At 36.5% G+C, this 18,524-nt stretch overlaps 1 protein-coding gene across 5 annotated transcripts in view; it reads right to left on the bottom strand.

Annotated features, from left to right (window-relative positions):
* The window catches only part of MCTP1 (multiple C2 and transmembrane domain containing 1), a 498,591-nt gene that overhangs the window by 223,431 nt on the left and 256,636 nt on the right, over nucleotides 1-18,524 (bottom strand). For all 5 annotated transcript variants that reach the window (XM_078153123.1, XM_078153125.1, XM_078153124.1 and 2 more), the window contains one exon: nucleotides 118-220. In XM_078153123.1, the coding sequence (XP_078009249.1) occupies nucleotides 118-220 (103 nt within the window). The remainder of the gene's footprint in view (nucleotides 1-117; nucleotides 221-18,524) is intronic.

The following is an 18,524-nucleotide window of genomic DNA, read 5'->3' as shown; positions in this document are numbered from 1 at the left end:
GAAGTTGATTTAGCAAAATGGAAGACCCATTGAAAAGAGACTTCTAGGGAAAATGCCACATTTTAAACCATATTTCCCCAAATATTCTCAATTATTTAAAGGAGTAGGCAGACTTACAATGTAAAGACTTTGTTCCATTCAGGGTTGAGATTTTTGTAGACTGTGTGTGTCAGTAATCTATCATTGTTCAGTTCTACTACGCAAAACGGGTCACTTTTACCTGCAAAGAGAGATTGGGATTTCAGATGAAAAGCATTTGTATAAAACTGACCTCAGATGACATAGTGAAGATCTATAGTTACCGCTTCTCTCCCATAGAAAGAGTTTTAAGGACCAAAAAGGCAACACTACTTTTATTTTGTTGTTGCTGTTCAGAAATAATTGGATGACCAGAACAATAATTCTGATTTATTAGAAATTTAGAAACTGAGCAGTAATGGAGAGCAAATTATATAACTGGCCTTTTAATTTAAGGTTTTGGATTTTTTTGCAAAAATAGTAACACAAATGCTAATGTGGGGGGGAAAGGAAATTCTTTGTCCACTGCTAAATCTCTATTTATTATTTCTATAATGACCATTTGAAAAGTATTTTGCTCTCATGTATGAAGTTCTTAATTCATTTGATCAATTAGTAATGAAACGGAAATTCCTAAACAAATTTATTAGGAGAAGAATGCAGTGCTACATACTGATTTTATGTGTGTACCTAGATAGATACCTATATATACACACAGATACATACACACGTGTATATATGTATATCTATGCATATGTGTGTGCATAATGCATACATACACACATACCTACACCCACATACCCAGATATATATATGTGTGTGTGTGTGTGTGTGTGTGTGTGTGTGTGTGTGTGTATACATATATATACACACACACACATACACACACACACACACACACACACACATATATATATATATACACATACAGATATACATTAGAGAGAGAAAGAGGGGGGAGAGACACTTGTTTAAGGATTGTTTTAATTCTGTTCTCTTATTGTATTTATTATGCTACAGGACAGTAAACCAGGCCTTGCAAAGGAAAGAAATTCTGCTACATGAACTGAAGCATGGACAGACAACTCATCTGCATGTTAAAGAGCAGCAAATTTGTCTGTCTACTCAGGGCAAAGGGTTTGAAAGTTCTGGCCTGCCTAAAGTGACTCTGCCAGACTGGAATCTAGCTCACTCAGCAATTATATTCCGTGATGTCCTCAATATTTTTGTAATATAATGTCATGTATTATAAGAACCCACAAATTCAAAGGCTCCATGGGGCAGCATTAATGATATTAGTACGGCATGTAATTTGTTTGATATCTTATACAAATGACAATGAAATCAATATTTAGACAAAGCTGTGCAGAGGTCATATCTTCTAAACTACAATATTGATTTAGACTACATAAGAGGTTAATGTGCATATTATTAACTTTAATGATAAAGAATAATTGTTTTAAATGCATTGCGAATTGCAGTCACAGTAGTTTACATTTCTGTGAAAGCTTAAATATCATCAAAGCTTTTCAATTAAATTTTAATAGGAATGAATTAATTATTACTGAAAGAAAAGCAATGCATGACAGTGCAAAGCTATATTTACCTTCCATGGGACAATTATTCAAAGAAGCTGTATAAACTTATACCCCACTTTCATTTATTTTCTCATTTTGATTTATAGAAAAGATGTTTGCTAGTTCAGTGGACTCCATATACTCTAAGAAAAGTGATTTATTAAGGATTATGCTTTGTGTCTTTAAGGCCTACTTTCCCATTTCTGCAATCTTTTTATAAGAATAATTTACACACATATACCAAGGGCATCTTTGATAAAGAAATGAGAAGGTAATAAATAGGCTTTTGCAAATGATATTCTACAGCAAATAAAATCTTTACAATCCCACAATTGACTGAAAAGTATATACAATAAAAAAGTCCCGCTGTGTTTATTGTTTATTGACTATAAGAAAACATTTGGTTTGGCAAAACAAAACACACTTTAAAAGCTTCTTCTACTAAGAAGGTATCTCTTGCGTGTATATCAAAATCATACAGGTTTTCCTGAAAGAAGTAACTATAGAAACATATGTGTTAATAGCAAAGGAGACACAAAATGGCAGCAGTGGAAAGAACATTTACTAATCTGAAGTTAGAAGATTTGGGTTCAAATCACGGCTTTGCCACTCAGAAGTTAATGACCTGACTAGGGTCATCTAGGTCACCGTAAAGTACCCTAGGCAGGTCATTAATTTCTCTGAGTGTCAGCTTCCTCATCTGTAAAATGAGGAAGTTGAACTGGATGACCTTGAAGACTTGTTCTTTTTTTTTCTTTTTTTTTTTTTTTGGTAAGGCAGTTAGGGTTAAGTGACTTGCCCAGGGTCACATAGCTAGTAAAGTGTCAAGTGCCTGAGGCCTGATTTGAACTCAGGTCCTCCTGACTCCAGGGCCAGTGCTCTATCCCCTGCACCACCTAGCTGTCCCAAAGACTTGTTCTTGAGCTAAGTTGACTTAGCTCTTTAATCACCCCTCCCCACTCCCAACCTTCTGAATGAAACTAAGGCCCATGCTTTTGTTTCTGGCTCCTTCAAAAACAAAAACAAAAAACATTATCCTTCTGATAAGGCCAAATGCCTCCAAGGCTGAAAGTAGCAGGCAATATTGCAAAGGACAGTGAAGAGAGAGACACATGGTAGGCACAAGTAGATTATAACATATCACCAAAGAAAATTTGCTTTGGTGAAGTGGCATAAAGGATGTCATCAGAGAAACTAGAAAATGAGGCGGGCCTGTCATTCCTCTATGTGTTATTGGAAGTCATACAATGGGAGATAACGTTTAAAAAAAAGGTAATGCTGCATTCATCAAATAAAGAATAACATGATAATGGCTTATGCTACATATTTCAATTATTTCCCATGAAATGCAGGTGCCAAGATCATGGAAACAAAGCTTAAAGCTCAAAGCTTAGACGTTTAATTCCAACCTCCCTTTTCAGCCTAGCTGTGCAACATTCTCCCTCATGCGTATCCTATGTTCCGGGAAAGCTGGACACTGTACTTAATGACTCCCCAAACATGCCTCTAGTTGGCCCATTTTCTTTCCTTTGCTCACATTGTTCTTTATCCCTGAAATGCCCCTCCCTCCCACATTTGAATTGAAAGCCTATTTATCCTTCAAGGTCTAGTTCAATGCCATCCACTCCACGAAACTTTTCTTGATTCCTACCCCAAACACTTAGTAGGAAGTGATCTCTTCCCAACTATGAACCCATGTAAAACCTATGCATCCACCTGTTATGCATTCACCACATTCTGTTTTAGGTTATATCTATTTATGCCCTGGTCTTAGCTCTCCTCCCAAACAGTGAACTCCTCACATTGAGGGTAGAGATTATCCTATCTCTTCAGTTCTTCCAAGTCTTAGCAGATGTTTTACTATTACATGATAGACATTTAAACTTTTGTTGAATGAGTGAATGCATTTCTCAGGCCAGTTCCATTTCCCAAAGACTAAATATTCAGCAAGTACTTAGGGAGCATCTGTGTTTTAAATGCAGAAGAAGGGATGCTGCTTAAAGGCAGTATTGTTTCTCTCTCTCTCTCTCTCTCTCTCTCTCTCTCTCTCTCTCTCTCTCTCTCTCTCTCTCTCTCTCTCTCTCTCTCTCTCTGTGTGTGTGTGTGTGTGTTTCTTCCTCTCCTTTACATGCCCAAGCTTCATACATCATAAGAACTTGGGAAACAAATGTTGAATTGAATATCTAGAGCCCTTCATAATCTAGCCCTCTCTTATCTTTTCAGTCTCCTTCCACTTTACTTTGCAACATGTACTCTTTGATCCCGTGACACTGGTCTCCCGGCCATTTTGTGAGCTAATACTTTATCTCTTGGCTCTGGGCAGAATGTTCTCCTTTCTCCATTCTACTACTGACCTTGCTGGCTTCCTTGCTGGCTTGGGATTTAACCCAACTAAAGTTCCATCTTTTACTGAAAGCCTTCCTCAAATTATATTAATTCTAGTGCCTTCCCTCTCTTAATTATTTCCTTTTAATCCTGTATACCAGGGCAGCTAGGTGGTGCTGTGGATAGGGTAACAGGGCTGGGGTCGGGAAGACTCATCAACCTGAGTTCAAATCTGGCCTCAGACACTTACTTGCTGTGTGACCTGGGCAAGTCACTTAAACCCTGCTTACCTCAGTTTCCTTATCCGTAGCTGCAGAAGGAAATGGCAAACTAGGTCAGTATCTTCACCAAGAAAACCCCATATGGGGTCACTAAGAGTCAGACACAACTGAAAATAATTGAACAAGAACAACATCCTGTATATAGCTTACTTTGTATATATTTGCACATTGTCTCCCCCATTAAATTGTAAGCTCCCTGAGGGTAAGGACTGTCTTCAGCCTCTTTTTATATCCCTAGAGCTTAGCACTGTGCCGGGCACATAGCAGGTACTTAATAAATATTCACTGATTGACTGATTGATAGAACCCTTTGGAATACATAAAAGAAGTGAAAAACCTAGGCTTTGCTCTCCAGCAGTTTATCATCCAGTTAGGAATTGAAATATGTACCTAACCCAGAACAATGGCTCACAGCAGTATAAGTGACACACTTCAAAGACAAAGTGATTTTAGTATCCCCAAAGAACTTTAAGTTTACATGTCAAGGGTGGATCTACATGAAGCTGAGCAGGTCTTTGCTACTGATTTTCATTTCCTCTTTATTTGTTTTATTTCCACTCAAAATAAGTACTTATCCCATTTACCAACTAACTCCTGAGGCTCCAGAACAAAATAATAATGAGTAATGGATGTAGAAATAAAATTTCCATGAGTTCTAAATGCAAGAGATTAATGCTTTAAGCTATGTGTTTGCAGTGGAAAGAACATTGGTCTTGGCAGTTGGAAGACATGGGTTCAAATTTTGGTTTTGCTACTTACTTCCAGTATGACCTTAAGCAAGTCACTCCTCCTCTGCGTCTCAGTTTAATCATCTATAAAATGAAAGAGTTGAACTAGATGGATGGCCTCTCAAATCCTTTCTAATCTGTGATTCTATGAACCTAGTTTTACTTGCAAGAGAAATATTTAATTCCTTGAATTGAGCTCTCCACTGCTCAATGGAACTTCCCCAAATTTACTTCTCTCATTGATTACTCTGATTAGCTCATTGCCCAAGAAGGTCTAGGTTCTCTGGATTTTGCTGTTGGTTAAAATATTTTTATTATAAAAATTCTCTCTCAGAATACCAAACCTGTTTCTATTTCTTGATGCTTTGCATTTCTTAATCCATAAAGATTGTAATAAAGTCACCCAACCCCACCTAGATCATGTAGAAGATAGATTACTCTTTTGTTTTGATGGGGGTGGGGTGGGTTATTTAGTTAATAATGCCTCAGCAATAGTCGTGGCACATCCTTTCAACAGTTATGAAAATATTAAACTGTTAAAAAAAACTCCCACACAGCCGTTTAAGCACCATCTAGACTACTTCCTATCCATTTTCCTTAGTCGATGACACTAGAATTCAACATTCCTGATGCATAAGAGGAATCCCAGAGAGAGTGCTTGTCATGCTGTAAAACAGCCAATAGAAAACATTTTCCTTGCTACTAGTAAGCACTATAATTCTTGAAAGCTCAAAATGTGTTAGATATAATAGGAAATAAAAAGAAGTTCCTTCCCCCCCCAAATGTTTACATTCAAAAGAAAAAGGTAATAGGAATAATACAAACCTGTCCACAATGCTTCTTGATGTATGCTCATTTTTCCCAATGTAAAATCTGTAATTTTCACTTGAATCAGTAAGATGGAACAACAGAAAAAGCACTAGACTTGAAATCAAAAGGGCTGGATTTCAATCTTGGCTCTGATACGAACTAGTTTTGTGATAACCTCTCTGAGCCTCAGTTTCCTCATCTGAAAAACTGGGATAATAATGCTTATACTACTTCACAAGGGTCTTGTGAAAAAGCATTTTGTAAACTACAAAGTGTTGTGAAATTAGGTTATTTTAATATTATTGTTTACAGCAGTAGTGTCAACTCAAATAAAAACTGGGGCTCCTAACTGGTATGCAAGGACCCCTGTGGATTGAATATTGACTTAGAAAAGCACATATTAACATTATCTACTTTTTTCTGTATTTCCTTTTATTTTATTGATTATTTCCAAATTACATTTTAATCTGGTTTGGTTGCACCCAGGAATGTTGTGAACCACAATGAGCCATCTGCTTGGCACTTCTTGCTTACAGACAGGCAGTGCTGCATAGAGGATAAAAAGTAGTCTTAAAGGCAGACCTGAGTTCAGGTCTTAACCTCTGACGGTATAGGAAGTGTGACTGAGGATAAATAATTTAATATCACAGTGCTCCAAGCAATTTATCAGTCAGTCAATAAACATTCAGGAAACACCTACAACACATGAGGCACTGTGCTAAATGCTGGGGACACAAAAAAGACAGACCCTTCTTTCAAGGAGCTCATATGGGGAATAATAAGCAAACAAATATGTACAAACAATGCTATATACAGGATAAATAGAAAATAACTAAAAAGAAATAAGAAAAAAATGAAAAGTCTTTAAGCTCACAAATTACAGGGAAGGTGAGGGTTAGGGTTAGGGTTAGAGAGAATTTCCTTCCCCAGGAGTGCCCTATACTGATGAAATCACAACCCCAGTGCCTTTTCCTGAAGAACTCAATTCTGAACAGTGACATAAATCACTTAATCCTTAAACTTTAGACACTTATTATTTTTGTACAGTTATATTAATCCTTAGCTTGAGGCAGTATTCTCACCAGTGTCTTTAGCTGTGACTATGTAGGACCACTGAACCAAATACCTCACATGAAAGACTTTTGGTCAATGAATTTGCATGACAGCAAAATGTTTTCATGTGCAAATGAATTTTTTTGAGGGGAGGTATACACATTCAATGAAAATCACCCTGGATTATATCGAAGTCTTGGGGATGGCCTGTGGTTCACTGGAATTTTGTACTTAGGAGAAGTATTTCATTTGTATAGAAATACATTTTATATGTATTGGTTTTTCTAGCATTTGCATTGTCATACCCCACAGTCAGTTCCAGCCATTAGCCAATCAGGTAGCAAGGCAGGGAGTCCACATAAGAGTTAAAAAAAAAAAAGCCAAATGACAAGACACAGGAAAGTCTAAATTCCAGCTGGATCAAAGCTAGTAGTGGTCTCTAAACTTTTTAAATTGCGCATCTCTATCAGTATAAACTTTTTGAACATGCACCCCTCCCCAATAAGTGTATTTTTAAATAAATTATATAATTCACTACTGTACTAATCATTATATTCACTATAAAACTTATAAAAAAAATTTAAAAAAGGGGGGGGAAATGAAATGATTCTTGCTCCTAGAGTCAATAGAGACCCACTAGAATAGGGAGTGACATGGTCAAACTTGCACTCCAGGAAATATCACTTGGGCAGCTGTGGGGAGAATGGGTTGGAGGCAGAAAAGAATTATAGGGAGACCAATTAGGAGGCTATTATAAGAAAGAGGTGAAGAAGGCATGAACTGGAGTGGTAGCCATGTCACAGATCCATGTTGAGGAGCTGAAAATGACAACTTATTGGTAACTTATTGAACACAGAAGTGAAAGAAAGTGAGGAGTGGAATATGATACCGAGGTTACAAACATGAGTGATTAGAAGAATAGTGGTACCTCTGCTAATAGTAGGGCAGTTTAGAAGAGAGCTGAGTTTTGGGTAAAAGGTCGTATAAAGGGAGGGAAGATGCAGACCACAATTGATCTGTGCTTGTTCATCCTGTGCAACTCATTCTGACCTACCCATAATGAAAAAGTACCTGTAGGGGTAGGGTGGTATCAAGGTTTTTACTCACCATCGCTGCCGCAACACACACAATCTACCTTTCAAATGATTCTCGCCACAACCACAAGGTAATTTTGGGACGAGGGTAAGGATTTTCCCACTGGCATCTACACAACTGTTGCTGTCTATGTCTGGCTAGAGGTTAGATTTTAATTCTCATTGGGGTCCAACAAGTCTCAAATTGGGGAGGGGGGAGTTGGACCTTGCATAGCAGAGGAAGGGGCCAAGTCAGGGAGTATTGGGGGAAAGGAGAGAAAGGATAGATGTGGTTAATGTTGTAGAAAAGGCCCAAGACTGATTGTCATCAGAAGGGTAATGGGTAATCACATACCTCTTGGGATAATGCCTTGCTTCCTCTTTGGAGACCACTGAATTAGGGGCCTAGAGTTTTATTTAAAGTGTTTTAAAAGGTTTCAAGCTTTGTATTATGTCAATCTCATATATTTGCTTAATAGAAAATGCAAGCCATTACTTCACAATCAAAGGGTAGGCTCAATTAGCTGGGGCACCTTCTATAGTAACATTTAGTATATGGCTCTGATGGGTTTTTTTTAACTGCAGCCTTTTTTAAATGTGATTTCCAGGAAACTACTTCATTCGAACAGATATTTAAATATTTAAATATATGGCACTGAGTAAGCTAATTATCTATCTAGTATCCATAGGAAACTCTTGGAGTTCTTTAAAAATTTTATTTTTTTGGATATAGGTTTTACTTTAGTACTATAAGTACCTATGATTTCCTTCATGTGGGTAAGGGTCCATTGATGCCTTAATGAATTGCTGTAGTTGAAAAAATCCATCACTTTGTGGCCATTTCTCTGGCTTTTCCAAACTTATCTAGGCTGGTCCTTACAAGACAGAAAATCAGCCTGTAGCAAGGAAGTAGCCTCTGAAAAGAAGCCTTTCCATCTTGTAGGACCTGCTAGGGTCTCAACTTTGCTGGAGAGGTCTTCTGGACTCCAGGGTAGAAGTTTTGAAAAATCATTTTTTTAAAAATGTCTTTGCAATTTGGACAGCAAGCTATTAAGACATACATCCTTCAAGGCTAATACGAACATATATCATCATACTAAAGCTATCAATGGCACATCTTGGCATACTGTCTAGAAGTAGCATGGCAATGCCCTTTATAGAAAGAAAATAAAAGCAAATACAGGAAAAACCTGCCTATGTTATCCCAACAAATGTAATCACATTAAGGCATTAGAGGCAATGAGGTGATGCAGTGGATAGAGTTCTGGGCTTGGAGTCAGGAAGATCTGAGTTCAAATCTGGACTCAATACTTAGTAGCTGTGTGACCCTGGGCAAATTACTTAACTTCTGCTTGCCTTAGTTTCCTCAACTGTAAAATGGGGATAATAACAGCACCTACCTCTCAGGATCCTTTATGAAGATCAATTAAATCAGATATTTATCAAATGTTTAGCGTGCACACACATACATATGATTATTCCTTTTCCTTACTCCCCCAATAAAATGTAACCAAAACCCAATGCAATACTGCTCAACTGCTTACCCGATTATAAAATCAAATATTGTGTCATTGTTCCTAGGGAACCAATGCTAGCCCCTACTTCCAAAATTATTTCCTTTAATATGTTTTCATGGAATCAATTAACTATATTAGGTTAGCTCCTTCAAATCATTTTAAAGTCTAAACTTGTATGTTTTGAAATTTATTTCATTACTTTCTAATTTTGTTTTTTAAAGATATGTGCCATTTGAGATGTGGTTTAATAGATACTGAGCAATACTCAAAGCATACCCTGGTAGATTGTGGGTTATTAGTGTATTTCTGCTGCAGATATTGGTGTTGAAAGATTTAAATGTATCATGCCATTATTCTCTGGAAAGCAGAACCAATTCATAAAGATTAACCAAATCAGCCCTTTCTATCCCCCCCAAAGGTCACTAAGCATTTGGCAAGGTGTTCGGCCTGGAAAGGTCCTGCAGTCTGTCAAAGAGAGAAATAAAAGGTGGGCAGCCTTGGGGAGGAAATGAGGAAGAGTGTTCTCTTGCTTAGCTCTAATAATTTAATTTGAACATCTATCCTATATTCATCTCCAGCTTTCAAACTTCCTCTTTTGTTCACAGTGTTATTCTCCAATAATATTTAGAAAGTGTCCTGTTACCCCATGCTGAGCAGGCAATAAACATGGACGTGCAATTGTAACAATAAAAAAATAGCAAATATATGATCTAAGCCCTCCCTTAATTCTGCCACGAAACAGCTTAACATCATGGCCTTGTTTTAAAGAGCTGCTTACCCACAATTAATGGACAGCACATTTAGTTTGCTAAACGGTGCTTTAAAAGACTGGATTGTCAATCCCTAAATTTCAGTTGCCTTGATTAGCTGCCATTTAAACAAACAAAAACAATTGCTGAGACACTAGAGATGGTCCTAACCATCAATTATCTCTTTAATTATTCCTTCTTTTATCCTTTTAATGCTCTAGTCACTTTGTGATATGCTATGCTGCCCATTTAAAATGTCTGAGGAATTGTATTTGCTGCAGCAGTACCAGAAAGAAGGACATTTGTAACCTGGCCTTCCATGGACCAAAACTTCAGAGAGCTCTTGTTTTCAGCCTTTGGCTCTCTGTTCTTATTTGCAATGACTGTCCTACGCAACTGCTAGAAATGTGTATATGGCATGACGGGAGCGTAGAGAAAGATAACAGAAAGACTACAGAAAACATAAAGTGCCAAAATGAAGGAGAAAACTCGGACTCCCTAATCTTTTCATCAGCGAACTCATCTAAAGCCTTATTAGCATAGCAGCTGAGCTGAGTCTAACAGTTCCTTGGCCTCCAGCAAAACAGACCCAGAAGAGAAAAGGCATTATGACGGGGTGGAAAGAACACAGGGCTGGGAGTCAGGAACACCCAGGGACAAGTTCTGACTCTGGCATTAAGCGACTGTATGAAACTAGATAAATCATGTGCACTCACAGTCAATTAGCAAGCATTTATTAAGCACTTACAGTTAGTGTGTGCTAAGAGCTAGCAATACCAAGAAGAAGCAAAAAAAAGGTCCCTTCCTTCAAGGATGGGATTGCATGCTAATGAGGGACACCATACACATACCCACAAACACACCCACATATATATGGACATGTGTGTATACAAATATATTTATACTTGTATATGCACATACATGTATATAAATATGTATAATAGAATGATAAATCATGGTATTCTATCCACCACCAAAGACTACTGATGCATATCTAGAGATAAGCAAATTAGAGATGTTTCTTTACAAATAAACTAACATGTTTAGATCGATTAACTATCTAGTGAAGCATATATGTGTGTGTATACATACATACATATGTATGTATATAGATACACATTTATGTATATCTCACAGAATGATAAATGATGGCATTCCATCTACTACCACAGACTAGGAATGGTTATATCTAGGAATAAGCAAGTTACAGATGTTTCTTTACATATAAACTACAATAACTACTTAGTTAAGTATGTACATATATATACATACACATACACATATACCATATAGTTAATGTATATAGTATATACAGTAATAATTAATATATGACATATATATATATAGAGAGAGTAATATATATGTACTAAAAATCTACATTCTATATAGGAGTTCACTATTTCCTGTATAGTCCTCTGCCCTGTTCTTGTGTCTTAAGATGTCAGTGACTGTTGAATTCATAATGAAAAAGAAAAAAAGGATTTATTTATCAGTTGGAGCTCATCTTAGCTCCCCAAGAAATAAGGTACATGGGTTCATTTTATGGATTAAGGGTTCTTAACCTACAGTCCATGAACTTATTTATTTTTAGCATTATGATAACTCTATTTCAATATAATTGGCTTCCTTTGTAATCCACTGTATTTTATCTTATACATTTAAAAATCCTGCTCTGAGAAGGGGTCCATAGGCTTCACAGAACTGCCACAGCAGTCCATGATATATGCAAGGAAAGTTAAGAACCTCATAGATTGATATAGTAACATAGTTTTGAAACATTCATTATTTTAAAATATAGTATTATAGGGTCATAGATTTGGAGTTTAAGGGTCCTTGGAGGTCATCCTGTGGTTTGTATGTTATCTCTCCTATTAAATTGTAAGCTCCTTGAAAGCAGTGACTGTCTTTTGCCTCCTTTTGTAAACCCAGCAATTAGCAGAGTGCCCTACAAGTAGTAAGTACCTGATTGTTGACTGACTGATGGGGAATTCACTATCTTTCCAGGTAGCCTGTTAAATTTTTGGACATCTAAGAGACTGACTTTATCTTGAATCAAAATCTGGCTTGCTCTAATTTCTACCCATAGAGCTTACATTTTTCTGCTGTGATCAAGGGGAAAAAATAAAAACTTTTCTTTCACAGGTAAGTGGTGTAGTGATAATGTTGGCCCCATAGTCAAGACGACCTGAATTCAAATCCTACCTCAGATATTTATCAGCTGTGTGATCCTAGAAAAGTCACTTAATTTCTTCTAGTCTTAAGTTTCCTCATCTGTCAAATGAGGATAATTGAACCTACCTCCCAGGGTTGCTGTAAGGATCAAATGAGATAATATATTACCTTAAAGTGATATATCAGTGCTAGTTATTATTCCATATGATAACTCTTAAAGTATTTGAAATCTGCAATCAAATCCGTCATCTTCCCATCCATTGTCTTCTCTGAATAGGCTAACTAGCCCCAGTTCCTTTAATTTATTGATCTTTATAGGAAATCTCATGAACCCCAATCAACATACTGGGCATCCTTCATTGGACAAACCCTACCTTGTCAACAATCTTTTTAAAATATGGTGCTCTTGAGAATAAGACCCACTATTCCACAGAATATGGACTATTCTATAGAAGGTCTGGTCTGTCTGACCATATTAATGGAACCCAAGTCCTTGTGGTACTGCATAAAACAGTGAAGTCTACCATTGCCCTCCTCCAGGTCCTTTTCTCTTGAGTAAATTGTTCCTCCATACTACACTTGTACAGTTTATTTATCTGATCCTCATATAGGCCTTTCTCTTTATCCCTATTATATGTAATGTTACTAATTTCTGCCCATTTTCCATGCTATCCTGGTGATGGATTGAGATTGATGTGTTTCCTTATTCTCCAGTTAAAGATTTAAAAATCAACATTCTGTATAGATAACCTAAGGAGGTTATTGAGAGGGATGGAAATCTATATCAGACCAGAAGTCATCAGTTGCTGTTAGCATGTGTTGTATTCATAAAATATATTCCTTAATTCTTCTTTAGGTAGATAATTTTACATACAACAAAGTCCCTCCTTTCCGGTGGTTTTTAACAAGGCACCAGGGATTGAGCGCCACAACTGAATTATTCCATCTCTAAACGACACTTTTTGAAGACAGGGTAGCTACACATAGACTTGAAACTGTGAGAAATTTTATACTGATGATGCTTAATCTGTACCCATTTTGTGGGCAAGTAGATGACCCCAGTTTGTGCAAATCCTTAGAGCATTAAAGTCACTGAAAGATGTTGAGTGATATTTTTGCCTGCACACTAGAAGAGTTAATCCTGATCCAATGGAGGTGGGCTTTGTCCAGGGTCATTTTAATGCTGACAAGTCACACAGTTTTCTACATGTGATATGCCATACAAGGGGGGGGTGGGAAGTGACCATTCTTTTGTTGTCTCGTCTCTGAAAACAGAGGGGACATTCAATAGCATGGAAAGCAATTCAGGCCCATGGGGGCCTTTTATTGGGCCTACCTTCCACAAAATTAAGCTCTTTGGTTTAATTTCCTCAGTTGCCACAGTTTGAAATGACTATACTTTAATCTCTTTTCATTATAATCAAGGTTGCCATCTGTCCTTTCTCCTATCTGGAATTTCTAATCACAACATATAACAATGTTTTAGTTGAAAGAATTCCATTGGGTACATCAGAACAAAAAGCAACGTATGTCAGAGACATCTTCCAGCCAGTGTATTATCACTAGAGATTGAGATTTAACCTTTGTCCTATTCACTGGCTGACCTAAACATATTTTAAACATCTGATTGGTAGAATTAAATTAACCAGCACTCTTCCCTAGCTTCCCACTAAATCTGATTCTAGGGCATGACAACAATAAAGCTTCTTTAACTGTTTACCACATGGCTCTTAAAGTGGAATCTTACAACAATATTTCCAAACTGCATTCAACAAGGCATAAATTAGGGTTCTATACGAAAGTTTTGATGATAAATTCCCTTGAAAATATTAAATATGAAATTATGAACAACACTCTTTAGTAAGAAAAGCATCCTTTCTTTATAAAAATAGGCTTAAGTTGTTTACCCTAAACAATTTTTTTCTTACAAAAAGTTTTCCCTTCATCTCTATAGCACTAGAAAGACCACTGAATTTGGAGTCAGAAGATCTGGGTTCCACATCAACCTCTACTACCTGTGTGGCACTGGGCAAATACCCCTCTTTGCTTCATTTCCCCTATCTATAAGATGACAGAGTTGTCCTAGATGACCACGAAGGTCTCTTCTGGCTCTAATCTATGATTGCTCATTTATTGCAAGTTTGCTCCATATCCTCAGACTTCATGGACCAGAATTTATGGATTCCATCAATACATTATTTTAGGCTCATTATAAAAAATGAAATTACTTTGGGAAATCCTGCCCTGGACAGACACAAAATTCCATTATGGAAATGTATGGATTTAAGTATAAGGATCAGCTTGACCCCTCACTTCAAAATGGGAGGAAATTTCCAGAAGTAAGAAGGTGACGGAAATTTTCAGGTTTGTGTAGAACTGGATACTGTCTTGACTCCCGCTATTCTGGGATCAGAAGTCTGAAGTTTATGGTAAAAGGAAAGAAAAACGTGGAAGAAAAAATGGGCCAAGCAGGAAGAAGCATCAGCACTGATAAAGAATGAAACTACTAGGGAAGTATGGGAATGTTTTGACACCAGAAGAGAGAAGAGATGAGGGGATTGGTTACGAATATCTGAATTTAATAGCTCAGATGAGATACAGAAAAAGCACTTGAAGATTTCACTTGTAATGACTATTGAATAAAGTGATGTGCTAACAGACTATCAAAATAGATTTCTAGGGCATATTAATTAGAATAAATGATCAGTTATTTCATAAGTTCAATTTTCTTTGATATATTTTAACAAATTTAAAGACAACTTTTGGATATAGTAGGGTATAAGTTGAATATTTATTTGATTGCACAGTGGAGTGGAGCATGTGATTTCAAATAATCTTATTTTGGTAAGTTAATTAGTAAAGAAATTTGTCCATCATGGAGTAAAAGCTCTCCTGTTCTTGTTCTTGAAATGGGCAATAACATTTTGTTAAGTATAATTTTTCAAGTACTTTTTCTTCAGGATATTATCATTTGTACCTTTATTATTCTATTCCTAAGAAACGTCTTTATTTATCAGATTCCAGTTTCACATCAATCAATCAATCAGCATTTATTAAGTACCTACTACATGCCAGGCACTGGTATAAGTGCCAGATCATGCACACTTCAGTATTATTGCAAGTTACCCCAAATTTACAGTCAACTTCAGTAAATGTTAACATCATAAGACGATGACCTAAGTCAAGTTACCATCCAGCTTCAAACTATGCACTTTTATTATCTGAAAATGGTTTTTGAAGCATTTAGTAAAATCCCAGGGATATCTTATTCAGCTCCATAGATAAGAATTAATTACTTTATGTAAAAGTTTCTTTCTCTCATTTACTATGGAAAATGCTTTTTGGTAATTTCACCATCTCATATTGTAGATTCATGATAAGCATCTGCAAGGCCACCATGAAGATAATTGTACCTTATGAACCAACACTTGTTGCAGAGGATTAGAATGTATAGAATTTCTATAAATAAATCAATAAGACCTTTCAAATTTTAAATCAACATAAGCTTTAATACTTAATTACTTCAATGCAAGGATGAATATAGAGGAGAATAGCCAAGAAGAATATATGTGGAAAACATGATACAGGAGTAAGGAATGAGAGAAGTGAAAAGTCTATAGACCAAAACCTCATACCTATAAACATGAATACAACTTTCTCCCAAGAAAAGAGTTGGGATCTTTAGGACACGGCATCGACTAAATAATACCATATAGAAGAAGTAGAAACAGGAGGAAGAAGAAGAGGAGGAGGGGGAAGAGGGAGAGGAGGGGGAGGAAAAAGAGGGGGAGGAGGAGAGGAGGGGGAAAAGAAGAAAAAGAAGAAGAAGATACCATTCTAATGGTGAAAAATTATTGGGTTACTGATTTTGGAGTCATTTCTGAAGCAGTTGTTTGTATAGAGTCAGATCATCAAATTCTTAAAGGTAAAAATTAGTAAATTAGTCTCCAAAAAGCTTAGAAACCATGTCAATTAGATATATTTAATTTACTTGCTGGACAGAAGTATGGCAACTAAGGACAACATCACTTTAAAATATAAAATTGTAAAATCTTAAAGAGGGGAATGGTGGAAGATTATAAGCAATACTCTCCATAAAAGAGTGAAAACCAATGCAGGTTAAAACAATTTTCCAGGAAACTTCATGAAAGAGCTAACTAAATAAAGTCACCTTGAGGGTGTTTGAGCATAAAAATGAAAGACAACAAAGAAACCCCAAACAGGAAAGATTATTCAATATTTTTATAGGAAATCTACACCATGGAGGTGAGTGGAGTCTTCACATTTGGACCAATGTGCTTCATAAGGAAACAAAAATTATAATAAAGTAAACAAAGATGCGAAGAGCATTTGGAATGGATGATGCATTGCACAGAAGAGGTCCATTTTAGTGGCAGCACAATTTTGAGGATGTTGAGGGACAAGGTCCATCAAAGAGGGGAGAATAATTTTGTTTGTTAAAAAAAAAAAACTCAGACATTGTTACCTAAAAAAAAAATGAGTGAAATATTAACAACTCCTGAATGACATGCCTACAATAGTCTCATAAGAATTTTTATATGCATATGCATATATAAATAGAGTATCTTTGTTGAAGACACGGGAAGAAAATAGGCAAGCTGTTACATGTGCTATTGTATATCTTTATAATCACTCAATTGACTGAGGAGAATAGATGATACAAAATTCCAGTGTGCTTATGCTTAAAGTATAAAAGGAAATTGATTTGGCAAAAATAATCCTGCCTTAGATTTTTCTTTACAAAAGTATCTTCCAAGCATATGTCAAACTCATAGAAAATTGTCCGAAAGATACAGCAACAAAAACAACTGTGTTGGATGATCCTCGAGTTATAATTTCAAGTGAGGCATAAAACAATAAGATCTGTTCACAAAAGTTCATTAATATCATGGAGAGTGACCAGTACCTGGTCCTTAAAGAAGAAGGGTCCTAGAGTTGATTAGGTTCTCCAGATGCTCCTGTTTCCAGATAATTTGGTATATAATGAATTAAGACCTGGAACATTCCAGAGCTTCCTGAAGATCCACATTTCTTCAAAAGAATTCAGCCTAACTATCCTCACTGGAAATACCAAGTGGATAAAGAATGCCTATGATACACAGTTGGATGACAACCCATAGAGTTGGACCATTAGTACAAATATTTTGGAAAGACAAAACAAGTGGAAAAAAAAGCTGGTCTCAAAATAGAACAGATGGAGGAGACTGGGCTGATTACTTTGGGGATTACTGTATGCTGTGTTTAATGATCCTAATTTTTTTCCCCCAGTATTTTTCTAGTAATTCTGTATGGCTACAAGTCATGGAATACAACAGTCTCCAAAGACTTAAAGTTGAGTGTTATCCAAATGCCAATGGAAAGTTACATGATGGGCATTCATAGACTACAACAAAATGTCATTAACGTACTCTGTAAATGATGTCAACAGAGAGGACATCAGAGATTTAGATTACAAGGAAAGAAGGTACACCAGTCATGTGTTGAAAGTCAGTGATAACTAATGAGGAGCTTCTGTGCTCTGCTAGTATCCTTGCAGAACAATGAAAGTAGAGAGAGACTCCAAGCACATTAGGTAGATTCCCTATGAAGGATTTATGGGGCAACATGTATAAGAATCACATAGAATGAAGTGACACGGATAGTTTGGAATCTGCATCACTGGAGTTAGTACTAACCACACTGATGAGTTTATAGTTCCACTGATGTATTAAAGAAGACATGCTCTTTTTCCTCAAATAAATGTGCACACTATCATCCTTTTCATCATGAGAAGATCAATCCAAATCACTATATTAACCTCTTTGGTTACTTTACCACAGTCTCTGACTTTCACCTGTATTTCCTAAGCAGTATCTTCTGACCATGTGGATGTCATATGAATCATATAAGACCTCAACAATTCCCTAAGAAACACAAATCTAGACCCAAGCCTCTCCATCATTATTGCTAGGCTATTCCTCTGTATTTTCTCAAATATTTGTTATCATCTGTTTGGTTTGGGAAGAACAGCTGCTCACATCGGTAACAAGAAGTGGTTTTAGCTCTTTTTAGTGGCAGTAAGAGAAAAGAGCTTTTTTTCCTTTTCTAATGTGATTTGGAGTCCATGGCTAACAGTTATCATGAGGAGCAGAGGATTGACTTATTTCCCTTCCTTATGATGCTTTGAAAAATGCAGCGGTGAATTTCTACAGGACCAGATT

The sequence above is a fragment of the Phascolarctos cinereus genome, unplaced genomic scaffold (genome assembly GCF_003287225.1).
Source record: "Phascolarctos cinereus isolate Bilbo 61053 unplaced genomic scaffold, phaCin_HiC Scaffold_4;HRSCAF=312, whole genome shotgun sequence".
NCBI classification, from domain to species: Eukaryota; Metazoa; Chordata; class Mammalia; order Diprotodontia; family Phascolarctidae; genus Phascolarctos; species Phascolarctos cinereus.
The sequence above is the reverse complement of the archived record's forward strand: the minus strand, read 5'-3'. Positions and strand labels throughout refer to the sequence as shown.